Source organism: Microcaecilia unicolor, chromosome 1, assembly GCF_901765095.1.
Source record: "Microcaecilia unicolor chromosome 1, aMicUni1.1, whole genome shotgun sequence".
NCBI lineage: Eukaryota > Metazoa > Chordata > Amphibia > Gymnophiona > Siphonopidae > Microcaecilia > Microcaecilia unicolor.
The window spans coordinates 270,344,947-270,370,725 of record NC_044031.1 but is presented as its reverse complement, the minus strand read 5'-3'; the positions used below and the strand labels follow the sequence as shown (position 1 = coordinate 270,370,725).

Below are 25,779 nucleotides of genomic sequence, written 5' to 3'. Positions count from 1 at the left end.
CCACATCAGTGTCAGAAGGGGCAAGACCCAGCAGAGTTTGAGCAAGCACTTATGCTCAGAGGTCCTGTGCTGTGCTCATTGCTTTACAGGACTTCAAGGCTGAGATAGGGTGGCAGCAGTAAGGGGAGGAGCTGCGACTCCCAAACTCTGGTCCACCTAGTGGCAGAGTTGTAAGAAATGTACAAAGGGAAGTGGAGAGATTGCCTCTCTTAGACCTTGTCATCTCTCTTCCCATTCCTTCTGTGTCTGGGATCCTACCAACTCTGGCATGCGTAGAAGTTTTAACCTTAACCTTTGGGTCTGGTTTTTGTACTATGCTCAGCAATTCAACATTAAAAAAAAAATTAAGATACTCACTGCTGAATAGATAATCATTTTTCGTAGATTTGAAGGTATTGTAGCATCTGTGATATTTTTCAGAATGCTTTTCATAATGACACCTTCAAAAAAGTTGAGAGAACACACAGAGATGATGATCCTGAAGGTAGATTTGTAGGACTAGCACACATGTATTAGAATACAAATTCACAATCTCTGAGTTGAAATGGTTAATGCTAAATTAGTATGTTACTTTACATTACTGCATTGGAAGGTGTTAAAAGCAGAATTTCAACATTATTGATAAAATGTCAGGATGGTATCTGAAACTGTAACTTAGTCACACACATCTTTTCACATAGCAAATGAGAAGAAAAAAATAGTGATTATACTATAATTCTCAGGCCTTCTAATCTCCATCTAGCCTCTTCCCTATAGCATTCTTTGTTGACCCCAGTGGAAGCTTTCCAACATGTCTGACTGTTTGGTTCATTATGCTGACATCCTGTATTAAAGTCATAGTTTAACAGGAAAGGAATCATATTTGGGGACGCTTACTCCTGGGACTGGTAAAGCCTTACTGAGAAGCCCCACTTAATCTTTCCCAAAAGCCCAGGATCTCTATCCTGGACCTTGACCCAATCCCAAGCTTGACCTGAATGGACTGTGCTGAGTGGAGTATGTGAAGTGAGGGGAGTGTGGCATGGAGAGTAGAGAGAGAAAGAGAGAGAGAGAGAGAGAGAGAGAGAGTGAGAGAGAAAACCTGTTTCCCTGTAACCTGGCTTGGGAGTGGTTGGAAAAGAGCTGGTGGGAGATGTGGAAGCTTCTTTCCCATCATCTTCACCTTAATAAGCAGAAAATCTCAGCAATCTGGCTCACTGGCCACTGTTCCTATCCTTCTTACACTCCTACCATTGATGGGTCTCCCATCCAATTGATAGAATTTATGAAATACCTTGGAATCCACTTTGATAGCGCTTTAATTTTTTCTTTCCATATCTCTGCTACTGTTAGAAAATGTTTTTGCTCCCTTCATCTGATACACTGTTCACTCATTTCTCACTGATGAAAGCTGCGCTACATTACTTTATGCAGTGGTTGCCATGAAATTGGACTACTGTAATGTCATTTATGCTGGTCTTCCTGATATTTCTCTTCGCAAACTTCAGAGAGTACAGAATACTGTTCGTATTCTTTCTTACACCTGTTGCTGCAATCATGTCATGCCATTGATGAAAGAACATCATTGGCTCACTATAATATTCACCACCACTTTCAAAGCCCTCCATTTGAGCTCTCCTTCATATCTGGCAAGTCTTGTTACTCCTTATTGTCCTACATGTGAGCTGCATTCTGCTTTTGACTTACACCTCTTCAAACCATCTGTTCATTGTGCCCATCTTAATTCCACTCGCACTTCTGCATTTTTTTGTTTGGCTCCTTTTCTCTGGAATTCTTTGCCATTTGCTCTGAAAGCTGAACTTTCGTTCCCTCACTTCTGCTGTCTCCTTAAAGCCCATTTTCTTTCTCAGGCGTTTACATAAATTTCCATCTTGAGAATCATTTGTAGGCAACAGGTAGTAGCAGACAGTCGATTGTCTCTCTGTTTCCCCTGCCCATTTTTAATCCCTTTTTCTCTGTACCCTAGGTCCTTTATTTCCTCTATCCTATTGATATTGGCATTCCTTTCTTTTTGCTTTTAATTTTTGTATTGTACTCTGCTTTGATTTGTTGTGAAAGGTGGTACATCAACAAAAAGATTATGCTCTTTAAATTTCCAGAAGAGTGGTACCAGATAAACATTAAATAGGATAGCAGATAATGAGGTGTTCTGTAGCAGTGAGCATTGTTCGCCTATTCTCACTTTGTGTGTCCTACTAGTAAAAAAAAAAAAAGACTCAAACCACCTGAGAACATTACTACTACTACTACTACTACTCATCATTTCTATAGCGCTACTAGACGTACGCAGTGCTGTACACCTTAACATGAAGAGACAGTCCCTGCTCGACAGAGCTTACAATCTAATTAGGACAAACAGGACAAACAAGAGATAAGGGAATATTAAAGCGAGGATGATAAAATAAGGGTTCTGAACAAGTGAATAAGGGTTAAAAGCAGCATCAAAAAGGGGGGCTTTTAGCTTAGATTTGAAGACGGCCAGAGATAGAGCTTGACTTACCGGCTCAGGAAGTCTATTCCAGGCATATGGTGCAACAAGATAAAAGGAATGGCGTCTGGAATTAGCGGTGGAGGAGAAGGGTGCAGATAAGAGAGATTTACCCATGAAGCCAAACAAGTGAAAATGCTTCAACAGAATCTGGCGGTCTATTGTATCAAAGGCTGCTGAAATGTTGAACAGAATCAGAAAGAAGTTTTGACAGTAGTCCACTACTGCTACTACTATTACTACTACTACTTATTTCTATAGCACTACTAGACGTAAGCAGTGCTGTACACTGAATACATAAGAGACAGTCCGTGCTTGACAGAGCTTACAATCTAATCAAGACAGACAAACAGGACAAGTCAAGTTCCTATTGCAAAATGTCAAGAGTTGACACCAGTAGCAGCTTGGTGCTGTGGGCCCATTGGAACCTGAACCTCTAGATACTCACAAAGCTGTCCTAAAATTACCCTTTTTCAATAACCTTGGATAAGATCAAAAGAAAAGTGCAATAATTAAAGATGGACATAAGAGCCAATGAACTATCTTTCAACAAAGGATGAACGGTTGCTAATTTCAATGCATCTAGCATCTGTAAGGATGCATTGATGATAGAAGTTAAAGCAGGGCAGACTATATCTTTTATCTGTCAAAGCACAAAAGGAGAGTAGAGATGTAAAGAATACATTGTAGGCTTGAAAGCATGCAGAATATCATATATCTCTGATTCAATAACTCAATCAAATAGTAACATAGTAACATAGTAAATGACGGCAGAAAAAGACCTGCATGGTCCATCCAGTCTGCCCAACAAGACAAACTCATATGTGCTACTTTTTGTGTATACCCTACTTTGATTTGTAGCTGTGCTCCTCAGGGCACAGACCGTATAAGTCTGTCCAGCACTATCCCCGCCTCCCAACCACCAGCCCCGCCTTCCACCACTGGCTCTGGCACAGACCGTATAAGTCTGCCCAGCACTATCCTCGCCTCCCACCACCGGCTGGCTCTGCCACCTAATCTTGGCTAAGCTCCTTAGGATCCATTCCTTCTGAATAGGATTCCTTTATGTTTATCCCACGCGTGTTTGAATTCTGTTACCGTTTTCATTTCCACCACCTCCCGCGGGAGGGCATTCCAAGCATCCACTACTCTCTCTGTGAAAAAATACTTCCTGACATTTTTCTTGAGTCTGCCCCCCTTCAATCTCATTTCATGTCCTCTCGTTCTACTGCCTTCGCACCTCCAGAAAAGGTTTGTTTGCGGATTAATACTTTTCAAATATTTGAACGTCTGTATCATATCACCCCTGTTTCTCCTTTCTTCCAGAGTATACATGTTCAGGTCATCAAGTCTCTCCTCATACGTCTTGTAACGCAAATCCCTTACCATTCTCGTAGCTTTTCTTTGCACCGCTTCAATTCTTTTTACATCCTTCGCAAGGTACGGCCTCCAAAACTGAACACAATACTCTAGGTGGGGCCTCACCAACGACTTATACAGGGGCATCAACACCTCCTTTCTTCTGCTGGTCACACCTCTCTCTATACAGCCTAACAACCTTCTAGCTACGGCCACTGCCTTGTCACACTGTTTCGTCACCTTCAGATCCTCAGATACTATCACCCCAAGATCCCTCTTCCCGTCCGAACCTATCAGATTCTCCCCGCCTAACACATACATCTCCCGAGGGTTTCTATTCCCTAAGTGCATCACTTTGCATTTCTTCGCATTGAATTTTAATTGCCAAACCTTAGACCATTCTTCTAGCTTCCTCAGATCCTTTTTCATGTTTTCCACTCCCTCCCGGGTGTCCATTCTGTTGCAAATCTTAGTATCATCCGCAAATAGGCAAACTTTACCTTCTAACCCTTCGGCAATGTCACTCACAAATATATTGAACAGAATCAGTCCCAGCACCGATCCCTGAGACACACCACTACTCACCTTTCCCTCCTCCGAGCGAATTCCATTCACCACCACCCTCTGGCTTCTGTCCGTCAACCAGTTCCTAATCCAGTTCACCACTTCGGGTCCTATCTTCAGCCTTTCCAGTTTATTTAAGAGCCTCCTGTGGGGAACCATGTCAAAAGCTTTGCTGAAATCTAAGTAGATTACGTCCATAGCTCGTCCTTGATTCAATTCTCCTGTCACCCAATCAAAGAACTCAATGAGATTCGTTTGGCACGATTTCCCTTTGGTAAAACCATGTTGTCTCGGATCTTGCAACTTATTGGCTTCCAGGAAATTCACTATCCTTTCCTTCAGCATCGCTTCCATTATTTTTCCAATAATCGAAGTGAGGCTTACCGGCCTGTAGTTTCCAGCTTCTTCCCTATCACCACTCTTGTGAAGAGGGACCACCTCCGCCATTCTCCAATCCTTCGGAACCTCTCCCGTCTGCAAGGATATGTTAAACAAATCTTTAAGAGTGTCCCCCATGAATGCATAAAATCGAGGGAGATAACAACAGTAGATGCTTGAGTTCCAAATGAGCTAAAAAAAAAAAAAAAAAAAGTCAAAGGGGAAAAAATCTTTTTTTTTTTTTTTTAATTAGCAATTTAATATAATACAAACAAGAAATGAACATCTGTATCAGGTAAATAGGTTCCAAACTCAAACAAGTAATACATATTAAGGTACAATTTTTTATGAAAAACCATTGAGTTGAAAACCTCTTTCAGTCTCCAAAGAGAAAGGGAACAAAACCACAGAAATTATAGCAGGGATAATGTCTCAAGAAAAAATATAACTAAAAAAGGCTGAGATTGCAGATTTATGCATTATGCTTGTCAAACCTAGCCTGTTTGTACAATGGAGGCTTCTATGGGAGTCTCTTCTCCATTCTGATAGGAAATCTGTTATCTAGAAAAATTTTAAGTTGCTCTGGATCATAAAAAGCATAACACCCATCCTGTAATTTTATCAAACATTTTGAAGGAAAATGGAGATAAATTTCTCTATTAACTCGAAGAACTCATAGAGTCAGGAAAAGCTTCTGCCATTCCCGAGTCTCTCTGCATACATCAGGAAAACACCATTTTTTTTTTTGCCAAGGAATAAAGTTGTACAATTCTTGAAATACATTTTTAACACAAAATTTTTATCCACTTCAAAAACAAAAGACACAAGTAGGGTAACATGAGTATCTACTACATTCATAGATGACTCCAATATCTCAGTTATGTTTAAAGTAACTGGAGTTGTTAATTCCTCCTCTTCATTGGACACTATTCCGTCAGAATCTCATATACATGCTGCTTCTTAGAGAGCAGATAGTATGTTTTATTAATAGGGAGTAATGTCTCGGCAAGCAGTTTTAATACCTGTAGCATGAAGTTTCTAAACAATTCCCTAGGTGATAACATCCGGGTCTTAGGAAATTTTAAAAAATAAGGGCCCTGTTTACTAAGATGCACTAGCGTCTTTAGAGCAAGCCTAAAATTACCTGTTAAATGCTAGACATACCCATATATTTCTATGGGTGTCTTTAGCATTTAGCGTGCGCTGTTTAGCACTTATTAAAAATGCTAGCGTGCTCTTAATGCTGCTTAGTAAACAGGGCCCATAGGTTCCACACATGTATCTGATTTTCTAACAATTCCAATTTTCACTGCATACCACCACATTCATGTAAAATCTTAAGCTGACTTTTCCGAGACTTTTTATTTCTTTCCTCCATGTTAGAGATCCTCCTATCCACCTCTTCTTTAACTTGTTCCATAGAAGTCATCTGAGTAGATAAATTGCCAACTTTATCCTCAACTTGGTCTAATCAGCTACTCAGTGTTTTATCCAGCTTGGTTATTGCCTTCCATCTCGAAGCTAGAGTGATTTCTACAGGCTTCTTCAGTATTCCTCCACCACTCGATAAACAAGGTACCAAACTCTCCCAAATAGAAACCCCTGAGGTTGCTGATACTAACTCTTCAGGCAATCCTTCACCGCCTGGTCTTCCAACCAGAGTCTCGCTGGCTCCAGAAGGGGAAGCCACAGCTCCAAAATCCGCACTCTCAAGCTGAAAAGATGGCTGGTTTAGTGCTGCTCCTAATAGCACCAGGGTGCTAATTGCCAGAGGCTGAGGTAGAGTACAAGCAGGTGGACTGAGGGAAACAGTTTCCTCCAGGTGTTCCTGCTCTCCCTGTGCCTGAACACCAGGGGAGGAACCACCACAGTCACTCCATAAAGAAGTAACGATGGGTGTCCTGATGGAGGGATACTTGGTAAATTATATTTAACTTTCCCCCTCTGTCTTAGTGGCAAAATAACACATACAGTATATCAACCTCCACATTTGCTGAGATCAGCGAGTAGATCTTTATTGGAAGTTCCTTCAGACCATGTGATAGTCAAATTAGAAACTCAATTTTCTAAATTGCGGGTCATTTACTATGGAATATGCTGCCTTTGTGGTTTAAAAGAATACAGGACTTGAAAGAGTTTAAAAAAGAATTAAAAACTTTCTTTTTCTTGCAGGCATTTGAGGGGTTGGTGATTGAGTCGATTGAGGAGCAGGCCCCTCTGTTTTGTATAGTACTGTATATGTTATGAGATGTTTTGTTTTCTATATATGGTATTGTGTGATATATTATGTATGTTTGATTTGTGATCTATCTAGAATGCTTGTATTGCTTGGAATAAAAGTTTTCAAATAAATAAATAAAGGAAAAATATTAGTGGTATTCTGGAGCAGTCTGCCTAGTGATCTGCACCATTGGCCATCTTGGGTGTCCTCTCCTCAAAGGGGATAAATTCTCAGACACTGACAAAGGATTCCTATCCTGGGTTTAAATCTTACTATTTGAAACAATTCTGTTGGGGGCCGATGTTCAAAGCTGGGCACTAAAGCCCACAACGCAAGAACATTGCAAAAAAAAAAAAAAGCTAAGTGGTGCTCAAAGGAAAACATATGCAAATGATATGTGCAATAAATTTGCAGTGCACTAGTGAACCGAAAGTAGAGGGAGGAATACGCTTGGCACATGCACACAAAGCTTTAGCGATAAGCACGGTTCTTGTGCACATGCCCAGCAAAAACCAGAAGAGCAAGCACACATCTGTTTTTCTGTGTTTTTAATATGAGCCTTTCAAAAAAAATTTGCACTTTAAATTTTTGAAAGGCTCATATTTAAGCACAGAAAACAGGCCCCGATATGTGCTTTCTCTTTCAGATTTGAGCAGAGACATGCACATCTTTTGTTTCCCCTGCAGTTCAATGTGAGATTTTGCCAAGAAATCTTGTCCTCAAAACTTTTTATGCAACCTCTGAGCTGGTGGTAAGTTTTTGGTGTTATAGGCCATCATTTGCTTCTGCACATTGCAGTGCTTCTCTTTGAGCATTGGGAGGGAATACCTACTGACCTCATTAGAATCCATTTAAATATATTTTAATGTAATTTGTAGCCATCTTTAGCACCCAAAATTAACACGGGTGCTTGAGCCCTCTGAACATTGGGCACTTAAAATGTGTGCTTAAATCCAGCTTTCTGAGCATCAGCCTCTTGGTATGTTAATTGCCTCCTTGATCTTAGACTGATAATAGGTATGTCTGAGGATACTGTCTATTTGTATTGTTCCAACTTGAGAGACAAAGATAGTTGAGAGTCCTTCCTTCACAACTTCCTCCAGCTGCATTTCTAAAGTCTAAGTTCATACCGCAGGTCACACAGTGTGGCATTGAACCTCAGGTGGTTTTTAGAATACAGAGGAATGAACATTTCTTTCAATGGGGCCACAAAATAAAGAGAGGCACTGAGAGAATCATTCCTTAATAAGACAGCTGTTGACATATCTAAGGACTGTATGTTTGTGAAACAGGGAGCCCAATTGTCAGCTAATAGTTTGGCGTTGAATGAGGAGGAGAGAAAGAAAAACAAAGCACAAGGAGCCTTCGAGAGTGGGGGCGTCAACTCAATATTTTATTGAACAGACTTGACACGGTCCATGTTTCGGCAAAACCACCTGCGTCAGGAGTCTAACAAGACGGGTGGTGTTCAAATGTGTCAGTTGTATCAAAAACCCTTAAGTCAAGGGTAGTAATCTTGGGGTTACCATATGGCTCCAGAAAAAAAGAGAACAGATTGAGCCAGTCCAGAGCTTACTTCCATCAATGGAAGTAAAACCCGGACTGGCTCAATATGTCCTCTTTTTTTCTAGAGCCATATGGTACTCATAGCGTGAAAAGATGCCAAAAAGCAGTGCGGGTACAACTAGTAGCTTCATGAGCAAGAACCCACATAGGCAAAAACTTCCAGGAATTGGCAGTGTTTCTCACTCTTGTGTAAATGTACTTCAGATTCCCTCTCCTGTGTTTCTAGTATTCCCGCTTTCTATTGACTGAAGATGAGCCATTCTCTTAATTTTGCTGCAAAGGCCACAAGTTATTTAAATTTTGAAGCTAATACAAAAATGGCCAGACTATAAAAGATAGAGTAAACTTCAGAATATCCAACTATTGTATATTTCCAAGAAAAATTGTTTAAATCATTTAACTAATTTCAATATTTAAATGACCTCAGCGATGACCCCCGGAGTCCGAAAATAGATGGACTCTAAAAATTCTTTGAAAGCTAAGTCATTTTGAAATTTATAAATTAAAAAATCCAATAGTCTACACGATGTGTTAGTGGACCGATGAAGATGATGGATGTTGTTTAACGCTGCCATTACATTAAATAGGATGGCAACGGACATCGCTGAGGTCATTTAAATATTGAAATTAGTTAAATGATTTAAACAATTTTTCTTGGAAATATACAATAGTTGGATATTCTGAAGTTTACTCTATCTTGTTATTTGTTTTCCAACAATCTCATGTAATTTAATAGCCATCTATCTGTTATACAGACTATAAAAGAGGCATGATTGTAGGCCTATAGGCAGTACTTAGGGAAAGTATGTCTGTGAGAAAAAATAAATCCAAAATGTGCCCTGCCACATGAGTAGCATTCTTAACTATCTGTGTAAAGCCTACAGCAGACAGTGCACCTAAATGTACACAAACCTGTTCCATAAAATGAAATGCAGTGGGATCATAGGGAATATTAAAATCACCTACAATGCACAACTGTACGAGATCAATCTTTAGGGAGGTAATAAAGTCTAACAAGATAGAACAATCTGAACACAACAGCCCTGGAGGACAATAAGCAATATATAATGCAATTTCTGAATTTGACAACAAGATAATATCAGCGGTGCTATCAATCAGAGAAATTTTACTGAAGCTAAGCAACGCATGAAACATCACTAGCATCCCACCCCCTTGTCTGAAGTCCCTACACCCCCATTCCCAAGAATACCCATACTAAGAGGAATATTAAAAGTGTGATGTTTTAAAAATAATGCTTGAAAACTGTTTTTTTTTTTTAATTTCAGTGAGCCTTTGGCTTTGTATAATATTTAGGATTATAACTGATGAACTGTGTGCCCAATTGAAGACAGTCCTCCAATACTGAAAACCATTTAAGCGGCCAAGAACAGCACCTGGCTGGTTAAATGGTACATAGCCGGTTATCCGGCGATATTCAGTGGGGGATAACTGGCTGGCTATCTCTGGTTAGTGTCTAGCAGATAGCTGGTTATATTGCCCGATATAACCGGCTGTCCACCAATTTTTAAAGCCGGTTTAGCGGCCACATTTGGCTGTATGACAATGTGGGATATCTCTGGCTGGTTTAGATAACTCGCTAGTGCTAAATATCGTCTTAGCTGGTAATCTTTAAACCGGCCAAAAATAAACCGGATATTCAATGCCGGTCACCGGAAATGGCCCAGCATTGAATATCTGGGTTTAGAGACGACTGCAGGAGTTAGTCGGTCTAACTTCTGCATTCTGAATATCAGCCCCAGTGTATATGTTTATGTATCTTGTGTTGTTTTTGTTTGATTTATGTAGTTTCCCCTGAATTCTATATAGCGTGACCTAAGCTGCGAGTTAAAATCCAGAACTGTTCAAGCATATTCTGTAATGCGATGTGCGTAAATTCTAAGTCGCACAGTTGAAAAGGGGGCATTTTGGGCGTTTTTTTCACAGACCGCATTCTGTTTGATTAATAGGCCAATCACAACGTAGTGGGCAATGTGTCCTAACTTTGTGGTTCATTTCCATTATTCCATATTAAACACATAAGAACCATTCTGACCCCTGAGGCAGGCGTTTGTACGCCGAAACATGGCCCGGGTCGGGTCATTTTCAGATTAAAAGGATGACCCTTATCTCTGTCCTGAAGGCCCAGTTTGCTTTTTCTCTGTTTCAGTTTATGCTTGTATGCTGTTTTTACCCTCTCTTCTGTGACAGGGAAACAAAAGGAACAGAAGCTGGACTTCACAAGGTCCTAGCCCCTCACTACCCGTCTGCCCTAAGGAGCTGCTTAGTCGTGTTCTTTTGTCAGTGGGACATGTTGGTGCACTTTCTCTACCACAGAAACCCCATAGCATGGGAGGGCATGGGTGGGTTAGGGGCATTCACAAGAGATGCATGTAGTGTTATAGAATTCCAAGGATCCACACCCAACTTGTCCGCCAGGATTTGCACCAGGTTTCACTTGGTGTAAGTCCTCGTGCACAAAGCTGGATATGGGAATCCCTGCTAGGCACAATTTTATAATGAGTGCTCAGCCTTCAGCGCCTTTTATAGAATGGCGCTGAGAGCACATTTTCCCTGCACCATTTACTGAATCCAGTACTGTGTGTGAAAGGACTGCCATTGACATGTGCTGCTGGATTTGACAAAACTCAACATCCAAGGAAAGTTGATTAAGGAGCATAAAGAGTTTTATTCTCCTTAATCAACTTTCCTTGGATGTTGAGTTTTGCCAAATCCAGCAGCGCATGTCAATGGCAGTCCTTTGCTTTTTGGAGGTGTTAATGCAAGAGAAGTAAGCACTATTGACCCACCATCACTCCTCTGGAAACAGGATGCTGGGCTTGATGGACCTTTGGTCTGTCCCAGTATGGTAATACTTATATACTGTGAGGAGTGTGAGGGTGAGAGGGAGAATGAAGGCACACGGAGGAACGAGGAGGCTCGAGAGGGATGGAGACTGGGTAGAGAAAGGAAGGAGTCTTTTCCCCTGGGGGACTGGAGAAAAGGAAAAGACTACAATTCCCAGCAGCCCCTGTGTAGGTCCCATGGTAGAAACAGGGACTTCAATCCCCAACAGCCCCCAGAGGAGGTCAGGAGAAGGGCAAGAGAAGGGAGTTGGAAAAACCTGTCTCTGAGAGGCAGGATGAGGGAAGGCATTCTGAACCTGCCCAATCAAGCAAATGGAGAGCAGCTGAGCAATGGGTGTGTGTGGGGGGGGGGGGGGGGGGGGGGGGGCGGGGGGGAACCTATGGACTGGCAAGGGGAAGAAAAGGAGGAAGAACTAGAGCAAGACGAGCCGATGGAGATTGCTGCTGTGACTAAACTGGAAGGAAAGGAGGTGAAACAGCAGAGGGCTGCTTGGGAGGAGAGCCTGGTAGAAGAAGGGAAAAGGTGGCTATTCCACGAGAGGAGCTGAGAGAACAGGTTTACCATGGAAGGGTCATGTGGGTGGTGGTCAGGGTATAATGCTGGCCTGGTTGGGGAGGGACCCTTGCCACTCTCCCTAGGTTGATTTCTTTTGAAAGTGAGAGAGGAGGAGTGGTGGTTTTGGCCATAACTGCTATACATGAACTGCTGGGAGTTTGAACCCTTTCTGAACTGCTGTGTTTGGGGAATTGTTTTGTCTAACTGCTGACATGAACTGCTGGGGGAGGGTTTGAACCCTTTCTGGAGCTACCGTGTTTGGAGAATTACTTTGCATACCTGCTACTTTGTTTGAAGAATTGCTTTGCATAACTGCTTTATATGAACTGCTGAGATTTTGGAACCTTTTGGGTTTTTGTTTTGTTTTGTTTTGAATACTATGCTGTTGAACTGCTATGCTTCTTGAGAAATACTGTGGTGGGAACTACCTTTGGAGGAGCAGTTGACACAAAGGGATTACAATAAAGTATAATGATCTGACCTTGTGGATTGCTGTGTGCTCTTTAGCAGTGGATTACAGCACGCAGCTCAGCTAAAGGGCCGAAGGACTCAAGAGCCTCCCGGTGCAGGAGACTTTTCCAAGAGTCTCCCGGTGGTGGAGACCTTACAATACTTATTTAAGGTCCATACGCGTATTTAGCTAACACACGTCTCAGAACTGGTGTAAATGCCACTGTTTAGATTTTACAAGAAAGGAAATACATGTATACTTTTCAGGCACACCTAAACCATGCCCATCTGAAAATGGTGTATGCCATGGGCATATATGTGCATATAATAGCTCTTCTAAAAACACTACTTAGATTGAGGAGGTTGAAGGGAGGCAGACTCAAGAAAAATGTCAGGAAGTATTTTTTCACGGAGAGAGTGGTGGATACTTGGAATGCCCTCCCGCGAGAGATGGTGGAGATGAAAATGGTAACGGAATTCAAAAATGCGTGGGATAAACATAAAGGAATCCTGTTCAGAAGGAATGGATCCTCAGAAGCTTAGCGGAGATTGGGTGGCAGCACTAGTGGTTGGGAGGCGGGGCTAGTACTGGGCAGACTTCTACGGTCTGTGCCCTGAAAATGGTAGATAAAAATCAAGGTCAGGTAGACATATAAAGTAGCGCATATGAGTTTATCTTGTTGGGCAGACTGGATGGACCGTACAGATCTTTTTCTGCTGTCACCTACTATGTTACTATGTTTGTAGATGTATTGCACCGTCTGACACATGTAAACACACTATTTAGATGTGTAAATGCTGTGAAAACCTTCTAAAAAGACCTCCCCAATTTATTATGGGGTCAATATTCAGCCTAGTTTAACCAGGCAGGAGAGGCTCCTGCCCAGTTAAGCCATGTTGGCCAGACCAGGAGCAGATAATCAGTCACACCTAACTGACACTGAACATCTTTTCTGACTTTCCGGTCAGTGCCAGGGTGGTCTGGGGTTGGAGTGGAGGTGGAGTTGCGAGTCATTGGGCACTGATAACATTCAGCAGTGGGACCCCGACAGCAAAAAGGTCCTTCTGAGTTAACCAGGTAGCTATCCAGGTACCACTGCTGAATACAAGCGGTACCTTGGAAACTCCTGGTAGCCATCTCAGCCCATCAAACAGGGGCAACGCTAAATGTCCAGGTCTAATTCAGCGATGGCAGACATTTAGAATAAAAAGCTGACTGCCGCTGGTTAAATATTACCCCTTATATTTAATATGCTTGAAATAAAAGTTTCTACCTTTTCATCAAAGCTGTGTTCCAGCTTTTAAACTTCTTCTGTTCTTAATCTGCCCAATATAGTCAAGCTTTGCTTCTCTCAACTATATACAGTTCTGTTGAGGATCAGTACAGCAGCACCTTCTGATTTATTTAGATTCTCAGACGTGGCAGTAACTAATTAGAAACAGGCTTCCAATCTGTCTTGGTGATCTCACAGCCATTTGGGCTTTCAGGATTCCACAATGAAAAATCATGTCAGAGATCTGGGTCTTTGCAAATTTATCGTAAACATGATCACTATTGATAATCCTAAAAACCCAAATATTGTAGGCTCATCAGGACATGTTTGGGAAGCTCTGAATTGAGAGAAACTTTTCAGGGGTCCTTTTACTAAGGTGCGCTGAAAAATGCCCTGCGCTGGTGTAGACGCGTGTATTGGATGCACGCAGGCTCATTTTTCAATGCACCTGCAATAAAGGCTTTTTTTTGGCTGAAAATGGATATGCGGCAAAATGAAAATTGGCATGCGCCCATTTTGAGCCTGAGACCTTACCGCCACCCATTCACGTAGCGGAAAGGTCTCGCACATTACAATGCCGATTACTACTCGGTTCACGCCATGCGCCGGAAAATATAATATATTTTCCGGCGCACGTGTAAAAAATGAAATTACCACCCGGGCCACGTGGTAGCTGGGCAATAGTTCCAAATTGGTGCATGTTGGGTACGCATAGGCACCTACGTGGCTTAGTAAAAGGGCTCCTCAATTTGTAAATGTGTGGGATATAAGACTTTATTTATGAATAAATAAATTTAAAAAATATTTTATTTTTTTGCTTACCTCCCTGAAGTTTCGATTTCTCCAGTTGATTCGAAAGGCCAAACAGTGCCAGCAAAAAGAATTCCGATAGCTTTTGTAGCTTTGCTTTAATGTCTGGAGTCACCCAATTAGGTAAGGTAAAGTTGTGTTTATCCTGCATCAGGGAAACAGATAAACATTGTTTTCTGGCTTGTTTTATTATTTTTGCTCTGCTTCCTCTTGCTGATACCTGCAGTATTTGCAGCTGTTTTCTTTTACGAGGGATAATTCTCCATTTTGTTTTTAAACAACAAAATGTAATCACACAAACAATTAAGATATTCCCTCGCTCATTTAATAAGGACCTAGATCAGGTTTCAGGTTTATTCAGATTTGATATACTGCCCAGGAGGAATATTTCAAGGCAGTTTACAATCCATAAAATATAAGAAACAGAGATGGGGAAAAGAACTGCAATGATGAATTGGCCAGGAAAGCAAGGAAAAGAAAAGGGTACAAGTAGAGGAAAAAAATTTACAATTACAATAAAATTTTTATTTCACTATAAACCACAACTGGATCAATGTGGATTACAATGTATAAAAGAGCAAGGACAACACTAGGAAAATTACAATATCATATGTAATCAACTAAATTAACTAAATTAACATATCACAGATAATTTCAATAAACAAGTTAACAAGTTAACTCATCTCTCTATATAAAACACACCTCCAACGTTCTGAAGCCTCCACAAGTCCCAACGTTCTAAATGCATGGTGGTGAAACCAGGAATTCACCCATGAGTGTTGGCCCCGCCCCCCACGTAAAACGTCATGACGTCGAGGACAGAACAATGACACTCAACCAATCGCATCGCAAACCCATTACTATGCGACGGAACGTGACATAAGACCCATCGCGGAACAATGAAAACCAGCAGCAACAGTTGCTACGCGACGTCAACAGCAACGCTAAAAGGACCATATAGATCTCTGCTCTCCACACAAACAACGGACATGGAGGGCATATGAGGGAAGAAAAAAAAACCAGCACATACACACACACTCTTACTCTTAACTGGCTATAATGAGCAACTGACCTGCCACTATCACAGGGACTGCTAGCACCTCTCTCTCTCTCTCTCTCTCTCACACACACACATACACACGGGACACAGAGGGGAGGGAAGACAAGGAACGAATCGTTGGGTATGGAGGGGGCGGCAGGGGAGATAAGGCAAGAACTGCCTCAAATGTTTGTGCTGTGCTATGTACAATTATAATGCTGTCTCTTCATTTTGACACTACCCTTTCACACTCACTTTCACACACACGTACACACACACACTTACACTGTCTGTATCTCACACACACACGCACCCACACACATATACACACTCTCTCACACAAACATGCCTCAAATGGTTCAGCTGTCCTATGTAAAATTTCACTGCTGTCTCTTCATTTTCACCCTACCTGTGCACACTCTCTTTCACACAGAGACACACACACACACTTTCTCTGTGTCACACACACACAGACACACATACATACATACACTCTCACTCTCTCTATAGCCTTGCTAGCGCCCGTTTCATTTGTTTACGAAACGGGCCTTTTTTTACTAGTAAGTACATAAGTATTGCCATACTGGGTCAGACCAAAGGTCCATCAAGCCCAGCATCCTGTTTCCAACAGTGGCCAATCCAGGCCAATCCAATACCTGACAAGATCCCCCTAAAAGTACAAAACATTTTATTTTTGGTACATTTGTACCCTGTGCTTTCCCACTCATAGCAGGTTCAATGCGGCTTACAATTATATACAGGTACTTATTTGTACCTGGGGCAATGGAGGGATAAGTGACTTGCCCAGAGTCACAGGAGCTGCCTATGCCTGCAGTGGGAATTGAACCCAGTTCCCCAGGACCAAAGCCCACCATGCTAACCACTAGGCCACTATGCTGCTTATCCCAGAAATAAGCAGTGGATTTTCCACAAGTCCATTTTAATAACGGTCTATGAACTTTTCCTTTAGGAAGCTGTCCAAACTTTTTTTTAAACCCTGCTAATGTAACTGCCTTTACCACATTCTTTGGCAATGAATTCCAGAGTTTAATTACATGTTGAGTGAAGAAAAATTTTCTCTGATTCGTTTTAAATTTACTATTTTGTAGCTTCATCGCATGACCCCTAGTACTAGTATTTTTGAAAAGAGTAAACAGACACTTCATGTCTACCCGTTCCACGCCACTCATTATTTTATAGACCTCTATCATATCTCCCCTCTGCCATCTTTTCTCCAAGCTGAAGAGCCCTAGCTGCTTCAGCCTTTCCTCATAGGAAAGTCATCCCATCCCTTTTATCATTTTTGTCGCCCTTCTCTGCACCTTTTTTAATTCCACTATATCTTTTTTGAGATGCGGTGACCAGAATTGAACAAAATATTTGAGGTGCGGTCGCATCATGGAGTGATACAAGGGCATTTTAACATCCTCTTCTTTGTTTTCCATTCCTTTCCTAATAATAACATTCTATTTGCTTTCTAAGCCACCACAGCACACTGAGCAGAAGGTAACATAACATAGTAATAAACATAGTCTGCCCAACAAGTACATAAGTAATGCCACACTGGGAAAAGACCAAGGGTCCATCGAGCCCAGCATCCTATACATGACAGCGGCCTATCCAGGCCAAGGGCACCTGACAAGCTTCCCAAACGTACAAACATTCTATACATGTTATTCCTGGAATTATGGATTTTTCCCAAGTCTATTTAGTAGCGGTTTATGAACTTGTCCTTTAGGAAACAGTCTAATCCCTTTTTAAACTCTGCCAAGCTAACCGCCTTCACCACGTTCTCTGGCAACGAATTCCAGAGTTTAATTACGTGTTGGGTGAAGAAAACTTTTCTCCGATTTGTTTTAAATTTACTATACTGTAGTTTCATCGCATGCCCCCTAGTCCTAGTATTTTTGGAAAGTGTGAACAGACGCTTCACATCCACCTGTTCCACTCCACTCATTTTATATACCTCTATCATGTCTCCCCTCAGCCATCTCTTCTCCAAGCTGAAGAGCCCTAGCCTCCTTAGTCTTTCTTCATAGGGAAGTCATCCCATCCCTGCTATCATTTTAGTTGCCCTTCGCTGCATTTTTTCCAGTTCTACTATATCTTTCTTGAGATGCGGCGACCAGAATTGAACACAATACTCAAGGTGCGGTCACACCATGGAGCAATATAACGGCATTATAACATCCTCACACCTGTTTTCCATACCTTTCCTAATAATACCCAACATTCTATTCGCTTTCCGAGCCGCAGCAACACACTGAGCAGAAGGTTTCAGTGTATTATCAACGACGACACCCAGATCCCTTTCTTGGTCCGTAACTCCTAACGTAGCTATAATTCGGGTTCTTTTTTCCCACATGCATCACCTTACACTTGCTCACAATAAACATCATCTGCCATCTAGCCGCCCAGTCTCCCAGTCTCGTAAGGTCCTTCTGTAATTTTTCACAATCCTGTCGCGAGTTAACGACTTTGAATAACTTTGTGTCATCAGCAAATTTAATTACCTCACTAGTTATTCCCATCTCTAAATCATTTATAAATATATGAAAAAGCAGCGGTCCTAGCACAGACCCCTGAGGAACCCCACTAACTACCCTTCTCCATTGTGAATACTGCCCATTTAACCCCACTCTCTGTTTCCTATCCTTCAACCCGTTTTTAATCCACAATAGGACTTTTCCTTCTATCCCATGACCCTCCAATTTCCTCTGTAGCCTTTCATGAGATATCTTGTCAAACACCTTTTGAAAATCCAGATACACAATATCAACCAGCTCCCCTTTTCCCCACACAAAAGCCGTGCTGACTCGGTCTCAGTAATCCATGTCCTTGGATGTGCTCTGTAATTTTGTTTTTAATAGTAGCCTCTACCATTTTCCCCGGCACCGACGTCAGACTCACCGGTCTATAATTTCCTGGATCTCCCCTGGAACCTTTTTTAAAAATGGGTGTTACACTGGCCACCCTCCAATCTTCTGGTACCAAAGTGACCCAAATTCTCGCTTCTGGCGCCCTTCTTTTTTCCATTATCGGCCGAGCACGCCCATCTCTCCTCGGCCGATAAACACGCCCCAGTCCTGCCTTCACCACACCTCCGACACGCCCCCATCATCTTTGTCCGTTCCTGCAACAGTCTGCAGTTGGAGGCATAGGAGCCGACTCTGTGGGTGCTGTGGGTGCTTGAGCACCCCCAATATTGAGAAAATTCCTTGTATGTGTCCAGGGAGGGGTTATTTCTACTGGGCTTAGCACCCCAAATAATTTTGATAAGTTGGTTCCTCTGGTTGGAGGCGCCCAAAATCGGCTTTCGATTATAACGATTTGGGCGCCCATGGGAGAAAGGCGCCCATCTCCCGATTTGGGTCGAAATATGGGCATTTTTCTCTTTCGAAAATGAGCTTGTTATTTATTTATTACCTCCCTAAGCCTCTTATACGGGGTGCCTATGGAGCATGCTATGGCCAACTTTTCCTGCAATTTGGTAAAAGTACCCCTATGTTTGTACCTGAGGCAATGGAGTGTTAAGTGACTTGCCCAAGGCCACAAGGAGTGTCAGTGGGATTCAAACCCTGGTCTATTTGGTTCCCAGGTTGCTGTTCTTAAATTAAGCTACTCCTTCACTATATCTATCTATCTCTCTCTCTATATATATTCTGTCATATTTAGTATCAAATAAACTGCTTTCCTAATAAGATGAATGATTTATTGTTTCAGTCAGTTTTACAATATCCAGTGTTCAGGGGGCTGGTGTCTGGTTAAAGTTCTCTGGTTATAATGGGTTAAACTTACCTGAATAAACTTATCCAGATGACAGCTATTTCAGTGGCCAGACTTACCCAACCTAAATTAAAACTATGCCCCCTCCGAAGGGACACCACCTTGTAGTGGTGGTTGTGGTGGTGGTGGTGGTGGGGGGGGGGGGGGCTTCTGTGTTTCAATGACTCAGAGGGCTATGCTGAAGGGTTACCCATATCAGACAGGCCTCTGAGGAGAAACCAGACAAAGAGTGTCCCCACCTAGGGAGAGTGGAAAGATGGCGACCTGAAACTCGTACGCTCAACGGCCCAGCTGACCTCTGAAGTTCTGTCTTTGTTTACTTGAAATTTCCTCTCTGCATTTGCAGTTATCTTAACTGAGAGGAAGGGGACAATCGGGGGTCAGCCGCCGATGGCCAGCGTTTTGTCCCCTGTGCAGCAAGTGTAGGACCGCTGCGTGATGAGCTGCCCACAGATGACTGGGTTGGTGAGTCCTTTGATTAGCGCCGGCGAAGGAGCGTCGACGCTTTTGGACCTGGAAACAACTTCATCGCTCCCGAATCATTTAACCACCATGCCCAAAGGAGTGGAATAGTGAGTTAGGAGTGTATGCTGAAATGGAAGTCGTTTACAGCTGAACCCGTGTCAGCGGTGCCACTCCTAAACCTGTAAGAGCTATCAGCTTGGATTTTTTGGCTCCCGTGGAGGTTACATTGAATATCATCTGGAAGGCGCTCCAGGACCTAATGGTGGTAGTAAATAAGTTTGCTTCAGATATAATCTTATTAGTGAGCCACATGGATAATCTAATCGAATCCTTTGAGAATGAAAAATTGATACGGCACATGAAGTTCTACAGGAGTAGAAAATGGTTAAGATTTTGAAGATGATAATAGACCAGAAAAATTTGAACAAAATGAATATTATTACAGATGATTAATATTGAGATTGTTGTTTTCCCAGAGTTCCGGGTATGACTCCTAAAGTTTTTTCCTCTGAAATGATTCCTCTTACTATATTTATTCAAAAGGAGTGAAGCCTGTGAAACTGGGATTACCTTAATCAGTGGGAATTGGATTAGAGACTCAAGCGTTTGTATTGTTAAATAATTTCTGGTTTTAAAAGAGAAAAAATGAAATCAGTTGTATTATTTCCACTAATATTGGACAATAAGTATGTTTCCAATGAAATAAATTGACTATACACCGTTTTGGGTTTGAAGAAGCTAACCAGACGATCAATGTGGAATAATGATTCAGATACATAATAACTGGGGATAATCAGGTTAATACCACGTTTTCTTTGTTTACTGTTGTTTAATTGATCTCCTTGTTTTGTTTCACTCTCCCTATTTTGTGGTCTAAGGAAGAGTATAGAATTACCTGATTGAAATAATTCTTGTATTATTTTGTCTGTATTTCTGGCAAGTTATTTTAGTGCTTGTAAAATTAAATTGTTATGTAAAAAAAAAACTATGCTTGAAATGCTCATAGTGCCACCTCTTAATCAGATAAGTTTAATCTGGCCAACAAGTTCAAACAAAATTCAGCTAGTCCACAGTGTGCGGAGGAGGAAATTTTGAAAAGTCAAGGTTTGTCTCGGTATTTCCCCAAATTACCTGGAACGTTTATATACTCAAATTGTTGTGTTTCTTGAAATCTGGATGTTGTTTCTTTTTTATACTGTACCTCACAAAGTAAAGTATCATATACAAGCCAAAGCTTGCCGCTTGTCAGCTCTGTAACAGAGTATCCTGTTTCATGAGAGACGTTTTTTAAAACATCCTGAAAAATAACCACACAAAGGAAGTAGGTTAGCACTTTCAAAACTGCTTCTGTAGACTCATGGCTTATTGGATAAATGGAATTGCCAGGCAATGGTGTGCTGGTAAATTTTTAACAGGGTCTCTCCCCGGTCCACCTATGCGCCCCACCCAAATTGCAGAGCTGGCTATACCCAGGGTGAGAGCCTGGGGGGGGGGGGGGGGGGGGGGGTTGAAGCAATGCATTACTCTCTCTGGGGAAAATCTTTTTAAAAATGTTCCCAGGTTCCAATCTAATTCATGTTTAATGCAGGATAAAAAAAAATGTCATAAGTAAGTAAATAGATAGAAACTCTGAATGTTCAGCACCTGACTCCCACAACATGATGTCTGTTTTAGTAGCCCTTTACCAGGAGAAAAACAAATATCTGCACCAATAACAGGGTTAAGTGTCCCTATAACCAGCCCCTCCAAATAACACACTGATTACGATTTATAACAAATTACTACTCTACCTCTGAAAAGTTATGCCCTTATTATACTTCCTCTATGTACATCCCTATGTATAAGCCAGCGGCATTTTTAAAAATGTAACTTTTTTTTTTACAGTCCCCACCTCACCTCACCTACCTATTACAGACCTCCTCCCCGCTCTCCCAAGCCGAAGGATCCCACTCCCAGCGCATACCTGAAGGCAACGTCCCTGGTGGTCTAGTGGATTCTTCGGGGCAGGAAAGATCCCTGCATCTTCTTTAAAATTCAGCGAAAGTCTCGCAAGGCCGCCCCTGGAAGTCTTGGCAGCCATTTTTAAAGAGTGATGCGGTGCAGGAGGGTCAGCACCGGCAGCGGGCAGGAAAGACTGGGGATCTTTCCTACCCGTAAGACTCCACTAGACCACCGGGGATGCTGCCTTCAGGTATGCGCTGGGAGTCTGTGACCCTGCAGCTCAGCTTGCACTCCCACAACAACCGGCTTGCAAGATGCCAAAACTTTTAACTGGCACTTACGAGCCGGTGTGAGCCGGCTCCAGCACACCACTGTTGCTAAGTATTTTCTTGATTAATATTAATCCATGTTAAAAGCCTCTTCCCACTAAACAAATTCTATAAACTGGCACCTCATTTTAGGCAAGAGAAAACAAGGGAGTAGGGTGTCTGACGGTACTTCCAACCCAATGAACAAACAAAGGAGTCAGGTCCTGTCCAATCCAACCTGGTTTACTGCTGTAAAAAACATCTCTATGACTCGACATGGTGCCATGTTTCGGCATTTCTGCCTGCGTCAGGAGTTTAGAACTAAAGGCCAGAAGGGCTCTTTGTATGTAAACAAAACACTTATACCTTGTGAAATGCTGCCAATAGTTAGCCTGTGTGGTAGGGCAAAATCAGTTTTCTTTGTTTTTGGTGGCGTAAGTATTTAGTTTACATACAAAGAACTCTATTGGCCTTTTGTTCTAACACCTGACATCACACGCATAAGCCCTACTATCTTATAAACTAGGCGCACTATTGACGGCTAAATGTAGACAACTGCTTGTAGAATTGTGTTTATATTCTTAAACATCAATATTTTTTTTCTCTCAACTACTTTTTTCTCCAGTTGCTGTTATTCTAAGATATCCTTAGATTTTCCCCTAAATGTTGTTTTTCCTGGGATAACTGTGTGCACATGCTGGGGATAATTTTATAACAGGATGACTAACCAGCTTATTTTCGAAAGAGATCGCCAGCCATCTTCCGACACAAATCGGGAGATGGCCGGCTATCTCCTGAACCCAGCCAAATTGGTTTAATCAAAAGCCGATTTTATCCGGCGCCAACTGCGTTCTGTCGCGGAACCGGCCAAACTTCAAGGGGGCGCGAAGGCGGGATGGGCTCTGACGAGCATTTTGCCGGCTTCACTTGGTCCATTTATTTTCAGGACCAATCTCAAAAAAGTGCCCCAATTGACCAGATGACCACCGGAGGGAATCTGGGATCACCTCCCCTTACTTCCCCAGTGGTCACCAACTCCCTCCCACCCAAAAATAAACTTTTTTGCCAGCCTTTATACCAGCCTGAAATGTAATACCCAGCTCCCTGACAGCAGTATGCAAGTCCCTGGAGCAGTTTTTAGTGGGTGCAGTGCACATCAGGCAGGTGGACCCAGGCCCATCCCCCCTACCTGTTACACTTGTGGTGGTAAATGGGAGCCCTCCAACCCCCCCCCCCCCAAAAAAAAACCCCCACTGTACCCACATCTAGGTGCCCCCATTCACCCATAAGGGCTATGATAATGGTGTAGAGTTGTGGGGAGTGGGTTTTAGGGGTATTTGGGGGGTTCAGCACCCAAGGTAAGGGAGCTGTGCACCTGGGAGCTATTTTAATTTTTAGAAGTGCCCCCTAGGGTGCCCGGTTGGTGTCCTGGCATGTGAGGGGGACCAGTACACTACAAATGCTGGCTCCTCCCGTGACCAAATGCCTTGGATTTGGCCGGGTTTGAGATCGCAGGCATTAGTTTCCATTATGGGTGAAAACCGATGCCGGCCATCTTTGACATTTGGCCGGCCCCAACCGTATTATCGAAACGAAAGATGGCTGTCCATCTTTTTCAATAATACACTTTTTGTGGCGCTGGACATCTAGATGGTTAGTGCCTTTCGATTATGCCCCTCTAAGTGAGAAATTTGAACCCCCCCCCCCCCTCTATTTTAGGCCTATTTTATAAAGGCTTAAATCAAATGACTCAAAACATTACTGTAATAGCAGCATAAAGCTCAATATAATTAACAAATGTCTATATTTGTCAAAGAAAGAGGAGTCACAGACATTATGTCAGAAAGGCTCTATCATCAATATAATCAAATGTCCCGTACAGAAAAGTCGGTCCAAATATTTTACACGGCACACAAATAACTTTTATCCCAAAAATTACAGCACAAGTACAAAAATCCAGGCTGCTCAGGAATTGGGTCAGTCTGGATTTTTTGATTTTCTGGATTCTCGGGCAGTACTTTTAAAATTCAAATTTAAGGAAGAATAAAGAGATGAACAGGCAAATTTTGTTTCCATGCAATTTTCCAGCATCTCTCTTCTCCATCCAGCATCTCTCCTTCCCTTCTAGTATTTCTTTTCCCTATCCAGTGTCTCTCCTTCCCTTCCAGCATCTGTGTTCCCCATCCAGAGTCTGTCCTCCCCTTGCAGCATCTCTCTGTGTGTCTCCTCTCCATCCAGCATCTCTCTTCCACATCTAGTGTCTCTGTGTCTCTTTTCCCATCCAGCGTCTCTCCTCCCTCTCTTCACCATACTCCCCCCCCCCCCGGTGGTATGCCTCTCCCTCCATCCCTGCATAGTCCGACATCTCCCCCCCCCTTTCCTGGTCCTGTCCACTTGCTCTCACTGTGATTCTCAGATGTTCAGAAGTCTTCCGTGCTGCTACATCAGTGGCAGCCTTACTCACAGGTTGCCTCCAGAATGCACCGGGCATTTCCCCTCTGACCCATCCCACCCCGTTCTGATGCAACTTCCTGTTTTCAGAAGGGCAGGAGGGATGAGTGGGGAAAGGCTCACTGAATGCCGGAGGCAGCCTGTGAGTAAGGCTGCGGCTGACGAGACAGCACAGAAGACTTCTGAACAGGTGAGAGTGGCAGTGAGAGCAAGCAGGCAGGGAATGGAAATAGTGATGCAGGACCATGTGTGGGGGTGGTGGGGAGGGAGAATGTGTAATCTGGATTCTTGGCCGGTCCGGATTTCCGGCATCCAGATTTTTGGACTTCTACTGTAAACCAATTCCAGTATAAGGCAAAAAATAGTACTTATCTTAATACTTGTAATTTGATCATTCACATGTTCATTTCTTCAAATAATTTCCACTGGACACAAAACATGAATAAATAACTTTGGGTGTGTTTTACTAAGCCGCTGTAGCGTTTTTAGCTCGTGGTAAATGCCGAGACTCCCATAGGAATATAATGGGTATCTCTGCGTTTACCGCCAGCTGATTTCTACTGCGAGCTACCATAGTTTAGTGAAAGACCCCCTTTGTAAATCCAGACTATGGGGTCCTTTTACTAAAACGCATTCGGTACTTAATGTGCAGATAAACGTACAAAAACAGGCTAACGTGCAATTGCATTATGGAGTTTTGCAGTGGTTTGCCTGTTACTGTGTGGTAAACCACACATTAATGCATTTCTCATAGGGCGTGGAAATGGAGAGGAATGGGTGTGGAAACATTATCCAGTCTGGCCAAGACACAGTTAATGTGGGAGCACTTAGCACCTTCTAAATATGAGGCGGTAAATGCTCCCTCGTTAACTGTTAATGGGACCATAAAACACATAGCCTGAATAAAAAAAGTACTATATGTGCCTCCAATAATTGCTGTGTTAGATCTGCTTCTAGTGCGCAGTAAACATTTTGTATTAAGCCGTATTAACTGCAAATATTAGATCACTTAGTAAAGGGGTCCCTTCGTTTTGTTTATAAAGGCAACACAGATGTCTATATAAAATAGGAATTCCTAGACCCCTGATGCAGTTGGGCCGAAATACGAGTCGCGTCGGGTCTCCCTTTTTGAAGACTAGAACATTTTGGACACCATCTGCAAGAGGTTGTTCTTTTTTTGTTCCTCAACTGTTTTATATCCGGTGTTTCCCATCCGTGGAGGTTTTGTCCTTCTGTTTGTGACTGGTTGTGCTATATCC

General features: G+C 42.4%; 1 protein-coding gene across 2 annotated transcripts in view; it reads right to left on the bottom strand.

Annotated features, from left to right (window-relative positions):
- ACPP (acid phosphatase, prostate) overlaps positions 1 to 25,779 on the bottom strand; it is a 97,436-nt gene that overhangs the window by 13,667 nt on the left and 57,990 nt on the right. For both annotated transcript variants that reach the window (XM_030206490.1, XM_030206497.1), the window contains 3 exons: positions 21,022 to 21,117; positions 14,543 to 14,675; positions 358 to 440 (listed from right to left, as the gene is read on the bottom strand). In XM_030206490.1, the coding sequence (XP_030062350.1) occupies positions 358 to 440; positions 14,543 to 14,675; positions 21,022 to 21,117 (312 nt within the window). The remainder of the gene's footprint in view (positions 1 to 357; positions 441 to 14,542; positions 14,676 to 21,021; positions 21,118 to 25,779) is intronic.